The following is a 14731-nucleotide window of genomic DNA, read 5'->3' on the forward strand; positions in this document are numbered from 1 at the left end:
TTTTATTCAACGGAAATATAAAACCTTTTTTTATTAATTATTGTAATATATTTATAAAAGTAAAAAATAAATGAAAGAATTATAAAAAAAATAAATAACTTTTTCTTATTGTTTTGTGATAATACATTTTAAATAAATTGTTTAGTCATAATAGCGAGTTTTAGTATTTTATCTATAAACGATATAAAAATGATTCCGTAATAAACTTACATTAAAGTTGTAAGTCATGATGGGAACTTAATAAACATTCAAGAAACTGTGGGATATTATGACCCTTTACAATATCCACTATTATTTCCTTTTGGAACATATGGTTGGGATTTCAACACAAAAAATCATAATGGCCAAAGTATCTCATGCTGAAAATATTATAGCTACATGGTTCAGGTAACTTCCAACTTCCAACAATTTACTTATCAATGTTGTGTCATAAAATTAATACACATACATGATTACTTCAATGTAGATTCAACCCAATGATCAATCTACAATATTACAAGCGGGACGACTTTTACAACAATATGTTGTAGACAACTATGTCAAGATTGAAGCAGGAAGGTTACGATGGATTCGAAATTATCAAAATAATATTCGTGCTGAAGTGTATCAAGGTTTGCAAGATGCTTTGCACGAAGGACAAACTCACACAGGTACATAATATTTGTAACATACTACATCTATTACATATAAATATATCAAAACTCATAGTGTTTTTTTATTCAAGGAAATGTTGGACAGAGGACAATATTACCATCATCATTTATTGGTAGTTGTCGAGACTTGACCCAACGATATGAAGATGGCATGGCAATTGTTGCTCATGATGGTAAACCTGATATTTTCCTTACAATGACATGCAATCCTTCTTGGAGTGAAATTTCATCAGAACTTAAAAATTTTCAAACTCCACAAGATCGTCCTGACTTGCTCACAAGAATATTTCGTGCAAAATTTGAACAATTGAAGGAAGATGTGATCGATAAAGGAGTTCTTAGAAAAGTTAAAAGTTACATGTATGTGACTGAATTCCAAAAACGTGGACTACCCCATGTGCATATGTTACTTATCTTACACGATAATGATAAATTACGTGATCCAGAAGATTATGATAGCATTGTTAGAGCAGAGACACCAAAAAGTGAAGAAGAACCACAGTTGCACGAAGCTGTACTAAAACACATGATACACGGGCCTTGCGGAACTCTTAATCCAAGATCACCATGTATGAAGCACAATCAATGCAAGAAAAAATATCCTAAAGAGTTCTTGGAAGAAACACGTCAAGGTACTGATTCATATCCACAATACAAAAGACGTTTCAATGCACCGGTATCTATAAATAGAAATGCGACTGTTGACAATAGATGGGTGGTTCCTTATAACCCTTGGTTGTTGCTAAAATATGATTGTCATATAAATGTTGAGGTGTGTAGTAGCATTAAAAGTATTAAATATTTATACAAGTATGTGTACAAAGGTCCAGATCGAGTAGCAATAGAGGTTCGTAGAGGATCAATTGTAGATGAAGTCCAACAATATATTGATGCTAGATGGATTTGCGCTCCGGAGGCTTTATGGAAAATATTTAGATTTAAACTTTATAGAATGAATCCAAGTGTAGAAAGATTACAAATTCATTTACCAAATCCTCATCAGGTGCGCTTCTATAAGCATCAGAACATAAGTGATGTATTAAATGATGACAATGTCTCCAAAACCATGCTCACGCAATTCTTTGCACTAAATTGTCGAGATCCACATTCTAGAAGTTATTTGTATAGAGAAATTCCACAACATTATTGTTGGCATAACAGACAAAATGAATGGTACCCAAGAAGGTCAAGGAAGAAAGTTATTGGTCGAATTTATACTATATCTCCTTCAGAAGGAGAAAAATTCTTCTTGCGTATTTTGTTATCCCATATAAGAGGGCCAACCAGTTGGGAATACCTATTATCACCGAATCAAACATATTGCCCCACATTTAAAAAAGCAGCTGAAAAATGGGGATTTTTAGAAAGCGATAATAGCATTCATGAATGCTCAGTCGAAGCATTAAGTTTACAAATGCCTTATGCATTAAGGAGGTTGTTTGTGACCATATTATTTTTTTGTGAACCAACTCATGTTCGAAATCTCTGGAATGAGTTTTATATCTTTATGGCAGAAGATTATACTTTAAGAAGCACTTCTATGGGCATCAACGTTAATATGCTATTAAGGGATTTGAATGAACTTCTTATTCAACATGGTAAAACAATCAATGATTTTGATTTACCAGCATTAACATTGGATGCATTTGAAAATACTTCAGTACCAAGAATTATACAAGAAGAGTTATCAATACAAATACCTAATGAAGATGTTGACAATGTACAAAGATTGAATATTGATCAGTTGATCGCTTTCAATACCATTTTAGATGTAATTCATCGTAAGCAAAGTCAAGTATTTTTTGTGGATGGACCAGGAGGAACCGATAAAACATTCCTTTACCGTACATTAATTGCATATTATAAAAGTAAAGGAAAAATTATTTTAGCTACAGCCTCCTCTGGTATAGCTGCAACATTATTACCTGGTGGTCGAACTGCACGTTCTCGATTTAAGATACCTATTAATGTAGAAGTTGGTTCCTTTTGTTCAATAAGCAAACAATCTGATCTTGCAAAGCTACTAAGAGAATCAACCGCAATTATTTGGGATGAAGCACCAATGACTAATAGATATGCTTTAGAGGCATTAGATAGATCATTAAAGGACATTCTAGATTGTGATGCTCCATTTGGGGGGAAAGTGATGATATTAGGAGGAGATTTTCGCCAGGTACTACCAATTGTTCAAAAGGGTACAAAGGCACAAATGATTTCTGCATGTATTGTTAAGTCTCCTTTATGGAGTAACACAAAGGTATTGCATTCACAACAAAACATGCGATCATTGCAAGATCACAATTTTGCATAATACCTCATGCGTATTGGAGATGGGATTGAACCTACAATTCTTGATGATATGGTGAAAATACCCCATGAACTAGCAATACCATGGGAAAGAGAAAGTTCAATACAAAAACTTATACAAGAAACATTTCCCCAATTGCAATTTCATACATGGGATGCATCTTATATGGTTCAGAGAGCCATATTGACACCAAAAAATGAAGATGTTGAAATACTCAATAACATGATTATCGATCATTTTCCAAGAGAACAACATAATCTATTGTCATTTGATGAAGTTGAAGGAGACACACATAGTCTATACCAACAAGAGTACTTGCACTCCATTGCTCCAGGTGACTTGCCACCTCATATTTTAAAGCTTAAAAAAGGTGCACCATTAATGTTGTTGCAAAACATAGACCCTAAATCTGGGTTATGTAATGGGACGAGATTATTGTGTCGTGGGTTCTACATGAACATGTTGGATGTTGAAATCTTGACAGGTCAACATGTTCGAAAAAGATCTTTCTTACCAAGAATTAAACATAAAACAACAGAAAGTGCAGGTCTCCCATTTGTGCTTATTAGGAAACAATTTCCTGTGAAATTAAGTTTTGTCATTACTATAAATAAATCACAGGGGCAAACTATACCTAATGTTGGAATTTACCTTCCACGACACGTTTTTAGTCATGGTCAATTATATGTTGCACTATCAAGAGGTGTTTCTCAAGCTTCAACCAAAATTCTTATTAAAGAAGGACACCTTGAGGGAGAAGATGGAAATTTTACAAAAAATGTTGTTTATAAAGATATTTTGTTATCACAAAATCCGGTATTGTTCGTTTTATTTATGTGTGACACATAAAGATAAGTATAGGTTATTGTTCTACTTACATTATTTCTTATATATATATCAAAGGTAACATAATATACAAGAAGCCCTTACAGTTGAATGAAGATAACAAAACAGGGCATTCACACATTTATCTACACAAACAGGTAATTATCAATATATGTATATTGCATATATATGTGTGTATTTTACAATTTATTCATAATTGACATTCTTCCGTAGGAAACAAAATATGTAAAGACGAGAAAAATTATAAGGATGATCAATCATTCGCATTGGTTAAGCCAATTGACATCAAGGTATAACGATTTTACATAATGATGATGATAATGTATTTTTTTTATTCATAATGTATTATAAATTTATATTCTTAATCAAAGTATAATGATTTTACAAAATGATGATGATAATGTCATTTTTTTATTCATAATGTATTATAAAATTATATTGTTAATATATGTGTGTGAATAATAACATTTTTTTATTTTAATTTTAATATTAAATATAAATACATCTAAATGAACAAATCAAAATGCGGATACACAGGCGCTCGCGTCTGTGTTCCCGCTAGTATTTATAAAAGTACAAAATAAATAAAAGAATTATAAAAAATAAATAAATAACTTTTTCTTATTGTTTTGTGATAATAAAATTTTAAATAAATTGTTTAGTCACAATATCGAATTTTAGTTTTTTTTTTTATCTATAAACGATATATAAATGATTCCATACTTCTATTAAAAATTAAGGATACCCTATCATGGCTTCCGCAGTAGCACACCTGGTTAATTTCTTATGTTGAAATCCGGGTTCAACTCCCGACTGCGGAATTTATTTTTATAAAAATAAATACTTCTTTTTATTCAACGGAAATATGAATCCTTTTTTTTATTAATTATTGTAATATATTTATAAAAGTACAAAATAAATGAAAGAATTATAAAAAAAATAAATAACTTTTTCTTATTGTTTTGTGATAATAAAATTTTAAATAAATTGTTTAGTTATAATAGAGAGTTTTAGTATTTTATCTATAAACGATATATAAATGACTCCGTAATTCTATTAATAATTTATGGTACCCTATCATGGCTTCTGCAGTAGCACACCTAGTTAATTTCTTATGTTGAAATTCGGGTCCAACTCCCGACTGCGGAATTTATTTTTATCAAAATCAATACTTCTTTTTATTCAACGAAAATATAAAACCTTTTTTTATTAATTATTGTAATATATTTATAAAATTACAAAATAAATAGAAGAATTATAAAAAAAAACTTTTTCTTAATGTTTTCTGATAATAAAATTTTAAATAAATTGGTTAGTCATAAATTCATAATAGCGAGTTTTATTATTTTATCTATAAACGATATATAAATGATTCCGTAATTCTATTAATAATTTAGGGTACCCTATCATGTCTTATGCAGTAGCACACCTAGTTAATTTCTTATGTTGAAATTCGGGTTCAACTCCCGACTGCGGAATTTATTTTTATCAAAATAAATACTTCTTTTTATTCAACGGAAATATGAATCCTTTTTTTTTTATTAATTATTGTAATATATTTATAAAATTACAAAATAAATAAAAGAAATATAAAAAAAAAACTTTTTCTTAATGTTTTGTGATAATAAAATTTTAAATAAATTGGTTAGTCATAAATTCATAATAGCGAGTTTTAGTATTTTATCTATAAACGATATATAAATGATTCCGTAATTCTATTAATAATTTATGGTACCCTATCATGGCTTCTGCAGTAGCACACCTAGTTAATTTCTTATGTTGAAATTCGGGTTCAACTCCCGACTGCGGAATTTATTTTTATCAAAATCAATACTTCTTTTTATTCAACGAAAATATAAAACCTTTTTTTTATTAATTATTGTAATATATTTATAAAATTACAAAATAAATAAAAGAATTATAAAAAAAAAACTTTTTCTTAATGTTTTCTGATAATAAAATTTTAAATAAATTGGTTAGTCATAAATTCATAATAGCGAGTTTTAGTATTTTATCTATAAACGATATATAAATGACTCCGTAATTCTATTAATAATTTATGGTACCCTATCATGGCTTCTGCAGTAGCACACCTAGTTAATTTCTTATGTTGAAATTCGGGTTCAACTCTCGATTGCGGAATTTATTTTTATCAAAATCAATACTTCTTTTTATTCAACGGAAATATAAAACCTTTATTTTATTAATTATTGTAATATATTTATAAAATTACAAAATAAATAAAAGAATTATAAAAAAAAAACTTTTTCTTAATGTTTTCTGATAATAAAATTTTAAATAAATTGGTTAGTCATAAATTCATAATAGCGAGTTTTAGTATTTTATCTATAAACGATATATAAATGATTCCGTAATTCTATTAATAATTTATGGTACCCTATCATGGCTTCTGCAGTAGCACACCTAGTTAATTTCTTATGTTGAAATTCGGGTTCAACTCCCGACTGCGGAATTTATTTTTATCAAAATCAATACTTCTTTTTATTCAACGAAAATATAAAACCTTTGTTTTATTAATTATTGTAATATATTTATAAAATTACAAAATAAATAAAAGAATTATAAAAAAAAAACTTTTTCTTAATGTTTTCTGATAATAAAATTTTAAATAAATTGGTTAGTCATAAATTCATAATAGCGAGTTTTAGTATTTTATCTATAAACGATATATAAATGATTCCGTAATTCTATTAATAATTTCGGGTACCCTATCATGTCTTCCGCAGTAGCACACCTGGTTAATTTCTTATGTTGAAATTCGGGTTCAACTCCCGACTGTGGAATTTGTTTTTATCAAAATAAATACTTCTTTTTATTCAACGGAAATATGAATCCTTTTTTTATTAATTATTGTAATATATTTATAAAAGTACAAAATAAATGAAAGAATTATAAAAAAAATAAATAACTTTTTCTTATTGTTTTGTGATAATAAAATTTTAAATAAATTGTTTAGTTATAATAGAGAGTTTTAGTATTTTATCTATAAACGATATATAAATGACTCCGTAATTCTATTAATAATTTATGGTACCCTATCATGGCTTCTGCAGTAGCACACCTAGTTAATTTCTTATGTTGAAATTTGGGTTCAACTCCCGACTGCAGAATTTATTTTTATAAAAATAAATACTTCTTTTTATTCAACGGAAATATGAATCCTTTTTTTTTATTAATTATTGTAATATATTTATAAAAGTACAAAATAAATGAAAGAATTATAAAAAAAATAAATAACTTTTTCTTATTGTTTTGTGATAATAAAATTTTAAATAAATTGTTTAGTTATAATAGAGAGTTTTAGTATTTTATCTATAAACGATATATAAATGACTCCGTAATTCTATTAATAATTTATGGTACCCTATCATGGCTTTTGCAGTAGCACACCTAGTTAATTTCTTATGTTGAAATTCGGGTTCAACTCCCGACTGCGGAATTTATTTTTATCAAAATCAATACTTCTTTTTATTCAACGGAAATATAAAACCTTTTTTTTATTAATTATTGTAATATATTTATAAAATTACAAAATAAATAAAAGAATTATAAAAAAAAAACTTTTTCTTAATGTTTTCTGATAATAAAATTTTAAATAAATTGGTTAGTCATAAATTCATAATAGCGAGTTTTAGTATTTTATCTATAAACGATATATAAATGATTCCGTAATTCTATTAATAATTTAGGGTACCCTTTCATGGCTTCCGCAGTAGCACACCCGGTTAATTTCTTATGTTGAAATTCGGGTTCAACTCCCGACTGCAGAATTTATTTTTATAAAAATAAATACTTCTTTTTATTCAACGGAAATATGAATCCTTTTTTTTTATTAATTATTGTAATATATTTATAAAAGTACAAAATAAATGAAAGAATTATAAAAAAAATAAATAACTTTTTCTTATTGTTTTGTGATAATAAAATTTTAAATAAATTGTTTAGTTATAATAGAGAGTTTTAGTATTTTATCTATAAACGATATATAAATGACTCCGTAATTCTATTAATAATTTATGGTACCCTATCATGGCTTTTGCAGTAGCACACCTAGTTAATTTCTTATGTTGAAATTCGGGTTCAACTCCCGACTGCGGAATTTATTTTTATCAAAATCAATACTTCTTTTTATTCAACGGAAATATAAAACCTTTTTTTTATTAATTATTGTAATATATTTATAAAATTACAAAATAAATAAAAGAATTATAAAAAAAAAACTTTTTCTTAATGTTTTCTGATAATAAAATTTTAAATAAATTGGTTAGTCATAAATTCATAATAGCGAGTTTTAGTATTTTATCTATAAACGATATATAAATGATTCCGTAATTCTATTAATAATTTAGGGTACCCTTTCATGGCTTCCGCAGTAGCACACCCGGTTAATTTCTTATGTTGAAATTCGGGTTCAACTCCCGACTGCAGAATTTATTTTTATAAAAATAAATACTTCTTTTTATTCAACGGAAATATGAATCCTTTTTTTTTTATTAATTATTGTAATATATTTATAAAAGTACAAAATAAATGAAAGAATTATAAAAAAAATAAATAACTTTTTCTTATTGTTTTGTGATAATAAAATTTTAAATAAATTGTTTAGTTATAATAGAGAGTTTTAGTATTTTATCTATAAACGATATATAAATGACTCCGTAATTCTATTAATAATTTATGGTACCCTATCATGGCTTCTGCAGTAGCACACCTAGTTAATTTCTTATGTTGAAATTCGGGTTCAACTCCCGATTGCGGAATTTATTTTGATCAAAATCAATACTTCTTTTTATTCAACGGAAATATAAAACCTTTTTTTTATTAATAATTGTAATATATTTATAAAATTACAAAATAAATAAAAGAATTATAAAAAAAAAAACTTTTTCTTAATGTTTTCTGATAATAAAATTTTAAATAAATTGGTTAGTCATAAATTCATAATAGCGAGTTTTAGTATTTTATCTATAAACGATATATAAATGATTCCGTAATTCTATTAATAATTTAGGGTACCCTATCATGTCTTCCGCAGTAGCACACCTGGTTAATTTCTTATGTTGAAATTTGGGTTCAACTCCCGACTGCGGAATTTATTTTTATCAAAATAAATACTTCTTTTTATTCAACGGAAATATGAATCCTTTTTTTTTTATTAATTATTGTAATATATTTATAAAATTACAAAATAAATAAAAGAAATATAAAAAAAAACTTTTTCTTAATGTTTTCTGATAATAAAATTTTAAATAAATTGGTTAGTCATAAATTCATAATAGCGAGTTTTAGTATTTTATCTATAAACGATATATAAATGATTCCGTAATTCTATTAATAATTTAGGGTACCCTTTCATGGCTTCCGCAGTAGCACACCCGGTTAATTTCTTATGTTGAAATTCGGGTTCAACTCCCGACTGCAGAATTTATTTTTATAAAAATAAATACTTCTTTTTATTCAACGGAAATATGAATCCTTTTTTTTTATTAATTATTGTAATATATTTATAAAATTACAAAATAAATAAAAGAAATATAAAAAAAAAACTTTTTCTTAATGTTTTGTGATAATAAAATTTTAAATAAATTGGTTAGTCATAAATTCATAATAGCGAGTTTTAGTATTTTATCTATAAACGATATATAAATGATTCCGTAATTCTATTAATAATTTATGGTACCCTATCATGGCTTCTGCAGTAGCACACCTAGTTAATTTCTTATGTTGAAATTTGGGTTCAACTCCCGATTGCGGAATTTATTTTTATCAAAATAAATACTTCTTTTTATTCAACGGAAATATGAATCCTTTTTTTTTATTAATTATTGTAATATATTTATAAAATTACAAAATAAATAAAAGAATTATAAAAAAAAAACTTTTTCTTAATGTTTTCTGATAATAAAATTTTAAATAAATTGGTTAGTCATAAATTCGTAATAGCGAGTTTTAGTATTTTATCTATAAACGATATATAAATGATTCCGTAATTCTATTAATAATTTAGGGTATCCTATCATGTCTTCTGCAGTAGCACACCCGGTTAATTTCTTATGTTGAAATTCGGGTTCAACTCCCGACTGCAGAATTTATTTTTATCAAAATAAATATTTCTTTTTATTCAACGGGAATATAAAACCTTTTTTTATTAATTATTGTAATATATTTATAAAAGTACAAAATAAATGAAAGAATTTTTTAAAAAATAAATAACTTTTTCTTATTGTTTTGTGATAATAAAATTTTAAATAAATTGTTTAGTCATTATAACGAGTGTTTTTATTTTATTTACAAATAATATATAAATAATTCCCTAATTCTATTAACAAATTTAGGGTATGCTACAATTGCTTCTGTAGTAGCACACGTGGTTAATTTCTTATATTGAAATATGGTTAATAATTCAAAATAAATACTTCTTTTCATTCAACGGAAATATAAAACCTTTTTTTTATTAATTATTGTTAATATATTTATAAAAGTACAAAATAAATGAAAGAATTATTAAAAAAATAAATAACTTATTCTTATTGTTTTGTGATAATAAAATTTTAAATAAATTGTTTAGTTATAATAGCGAGTTTTAGTATATTATCTATAAATGATATATAAATGATTTCGTAATTCTATTAATAATTTAGGGTACCCTATCATGGCTTCCGCAGTAGCACACCTCGTTAAATTCTTATGTTGAAATTCGGATTCAAGTCCCGACTGGAGAATTTATTTTTATCAAAATAAATACTTCTCTTTATTGAACAAAAATATAAAATCTTTTTTTATTAATTATTGTAATATATTTATAAAAGTACAAAATAAATGAAAGAATTAGATATAAAAAAATAACTTATTCTTATTGTTTTGTTATAATAATATTTTAAATAAATTGATTATTTATAATAGCGAGTTTTAGTATTTTATCTATAAACGATATATAAATAATTCCCCTATTCTATTAACAAATATAGGGTACACTACCATTTATGTAATAGCATACCTAATTAATTATTTATGTTGAAATTTGGATTCAACTCCCAATTGCAGATTTTACTGTTATCAAAATTAAATACTTTTCTTTATTTCATTTGCAAATATGAATGGTTATTTTATTAATTGTTGTATTAATTTCATTAAAGTATACAAATAACTTAATAAATACATTTCATTTAATATTTGTTGAATATCATCTTTTTTCTTTACATATTTTTAATTTTTTTCATTTAGAATTTGATTCATTTTAAAAGAAAAAGAAAAGTCGACCCAAATTCTCTCTTCGGTTTTTCAGTGCGCATGACCAAATTCTCGGAAACCAAAAATGCATAATTACAAAAAATTGTTATTTGAGTACATAAAAAGTACAAACCTCAACTACAAAAAAAAGAAGAAGATAACAATGCCATTGAAGAAAAAAAAAAATTAACGTTTTGTGACAATCACACTACTATGTATTCAAAGCCTATGCACTTTGGTAAGAATACATATATGATTCACCCACCAATGCTATTAAGATTTGTTATAAATAGGAAGACAATGTTGATAGCAGTTGATTTTTGTTTAGGTAAAAGGGACCATAGTTTGGCTTTAGAAAAACACACAATTTCTCTTCTGCCCAGAACTTCACCAAAACCCAATTTATAATGGTGTTTGCAGAGGTCCATTTTTTTAGTAGTTAAGAAAAGGTAGTCGAATAAAATGAAAGTGTGGTCGAGTTTCATGCAATATTAAATCCGAAATAAAGTAAACCGATTTTCCATAGAATTGATTAATTAGTCTACAGAGTTTTGTATAAAATTTGTCTAAAATAAATATAAATATAGTTTATGAATTTTGAAATGTGGTGGAAGGTTGGAATTTGAAAAGTCGATCCACGCGAGTGAGCATGGGAGTGCGTGAGTCACACCTTTCCGCCAAACTAAATAATCAAACCCGTGCTTGCCAGCTATTACACCTCTCTGTCTCAAAGCATTGAAAACAATATTGTTGTATTATTATTAATAAAACAGGGGAAGAAAAATTCCTAGAAAAATAATAAAAAAAATGATAGAAAGAAGAAGTTAAAAATAGAAAAAGAAGAAGAGAGAGAAAGAGGGGAGGGCTATTTTTGTCCTGGGAATGAACGAAGGTGATCCAAAAATAAAAAAAAAAGCCCCTCGAAAACGCGATCATGGGTGGCAGAAACGGAAGCACAGCAAGAACCAATCCCAACCTTTCGGTTCTCCCACAAATAAAATAGTTAACAAAACCCACTATTTCTTGCTTCCAATCCCTCTCACGCCTTTTCCCTGCTTCTAACTTTCTCTCTCTTTCTCTTTCTCTCTCATCCCTAACCAGATCCCGCAATGGCCAGCGCTCCCTCTCCACGCGAAGAGTTCGTGTACATGGCCAAGCTGGCGGAGCAAGCCGAGCGCTACGAGGAGATGGTGGAGTTCATGGAGAAGGTCTCGGCCGCCGCTGAGAACGAGGAACTCACGGTCGAGGAGCGCAACCTCCTCTCTGTTGCCTACAAGAACGTCATCGGCGCCAGACGCGCTTCCTGGCGCATCATCTCCTCCATCGAGCAGAAGGAGGAGAGCCGAGGCAACGAGGACCACGTCTCCGTCATCCGCGACTACCGATCCAAGATCGAGAGCGAACTCTCCAACATCTGCGACGGAATCCTCAAGCTCCTCGACTCGCGCCTTGTTCCCTCCGCCGCCTCCGGCGACTCCAAGGTCTTTTACCTCAAAATGAAGGGCGACTACCACAGGTACCTCGCTGAGTTCAAGACCGGTGGCGACCGCAAAGAGGCCGCCGAGAGCACGCTCTCCGCCTATAAATCTGCTCAGGTTTTCGATTTTTTTTATATTTTAATTTTCTCGTTGCAGATCTGTTTGCTTTACTCGCCAGATTCGTGATTTGATTGATTGTGAGTAAATTATTCGATTACGCGCGCGTGGATACTCAAGCTCGCTCCATTTGGTCAATTTAGGTTAGAATATTGGAATCTAATACGGTAAAAGGGACTTTCTGTAGCGAAGCAGGTTGAAATTCCGCAATCACTTGTTTAAGATTTTTGAATATTAGATTGTTAAGTGATTTTATGTTCGTGTTTGATCTACGACTCGAAACATGTAATTTTGTGTTTCAAATCCTAGCTCAGAATTGTGGAATCTTTACGGTAACAGGCAATCTTGGAACCGGTGTTGAAATTTGGAAATTACTTTTTTGAAAATAAAAATTATAAATCATTGAATAGTTTTTTCTGGCGGCTTTGATCTACTTTTCAAAGCCTTTGGTTCTCCGTTGCAAATTTTAGTAGAAGATGGTGGATTCTCTATGGTAACAGTGGTTGTGGAAACGAAGGAATTGAATTTCAGAAATTACTTGTCCAAAACTGTTAATCTTAAGTAATTGACTAATTTTTTGCGTGCGTGGTTGATTTACAGTTACTTCCATATTGTAACGTGAAATAGTGAAATTGATTTGTAGCGTTTTAAAACTGAAAATTATCTTTTGCATGAATGGTTTGCTTGATTTGATTGCGAAGTGTATATTCAGCTTTTTTGTTTATTCTGATATTTTGGTTTAACTGTATCGTGTCTACAGGACATTGCAAATTCTGAGCTGCCTCCGACCCACCCTATTAGGCTGGGTCTTGCTCTGAACTTCTCTGTGTTTTACTATGAGATTCTTAATTCTCCTGATCGAGCTTGCAGCCTTGCCAAACAGGTTAGTGTTAAGAGAAACTTGTCTCTTTTTATAATAAATGGCTATTGGATTAAATTACAGTATTTTTGCGGTAAAAACAAAACTATTGCTGTGAAATATTCGAAGTTATTGTCTCTTTTTATAATAAATGATTATTCGATTACATTACAGTATTTTTGCGGTAAAAACGAAATTATGGCTGTGAAATATTCGAAGTTAGCTGTTCATGAATTGAAATAATATTCATTTCATTGCAACAACAGCATACCCTAGTCTCAGTAATGTTTAAGTAACCTTGATGTTAGGTTCTGATGACTAAATGAAATTGCAAAATGATAAAGGATCGTAACCCGTGATCTTGGGTAGGCCTTCTGTTTTAAAACGGTATGTGATCGTGAAGATTTCTGTTAATTTTGATATACACCAGGCTTTTGACGAGGCGATTGCTGAATTGGATACATTGGGAGAGGAGTCATACAAGGATAGCACTTTGATCATGCAACTTCTTCGTGATAACCTCACCCTCTGGACCTCTGATATGCAGGTAAGACTTTTTTGGATTTCCACCATCATTTTGTACAGAATATCGCTTTATTCTCTTCAGAGAATCAATTTATTAATTACTGTTCTTATTTTGTTGGGTTTTCAGGATGATGGTGCTGATGAAATTAAAGAAGCCGCTCCTAAAGCCGACGGCGAACAAAATTAAACACATCATACTGCTAATTAGTCATTGAACTTCCCTTCTATAATGTTTTCAAAGGGAGAAAGTGCCGATTGCGAATCTCGATGTTACTGAGATTTTAGGCATTCCATGGTCTTTGTTATGAATTGTGGATGTAGTGGGCTATTTTAGTTTGTCCTTTCCATTTGTACGCGTTTCTGAATTGCCTACTTTCTTAATGACACTGAAATTTCCATTATATGCTCGTAGAATTTCAAGATAATATTCTCTTTAGTAAACATGGTATCGCTCATTAATCTAGGATGTGAAGGTGTGACACCTTTATTTGTTTTTATTCGAAAGCCTCGTAATAATAAATTTGATGGATTTTAACGTGATTTTGTTTTGTGTGAAGATTGCCAACTTCAGTCTGTTTTAATTGTTCTTGAGAGCTATTTTTGCGCAATGCACTTGGGGTCATCTCATGGATAATGATAGATATGAGTTTGTTACATGAAAATACATTGTTATTTTCAATTGCCTGTTTGATTG

The 14731-nt window shown here is 28.7% G+C and overlaps 1 protein-coding gene and 1 pseudogene across 1 annotated transcript; both read left to right on the forward strand.

Moving 5' to 3' along the window:
- Positions 1-378: 378 nt before the first annotated feature.
- Positions 379-3810, forward strand: LOC137825296 (uncharacterized; annotated as a pseudogene).
- Positions 3811-11829: 8019 nt separating this feature from the next.
- Positions 11830-14438, forward strand: LOC137823421 (14-3-3-like protein). Its single transcript, XM_068628547.1, has 4 exons — positions 11830-12653; positions 13414-13536; positions 13943-14059; positions 14165-14438. Exons 1-4 carry the CDS (start codon positions 12168-12170, stop codon positions 14222-14224), a joined length of 786 nt encoding a protein of 261 aa, XP_068484648.1. The 5' UTR covers positions 11830-12167; the 3' UTR covers positions 14225-14438.
- The last annotated feature ends 293 nt before the right edge of the window (positions 14439-14731 follow it).

This window comes from Phaseolus vulgaris, chromosome 8 (assembly GCF_051622355.1).
Source record: "Phaseolus vulgaris cultivar YP4 chromosome 8, ASM5162235v1, whole genome shotgun sequence".
Classification (NCBI taxonomy): Eukaryota; Viridiplantae; Streptophyta; class Magnoliopsida; order Fabales; family Fabaceae; genus Phaseolus; species Phaseolus vulgaris.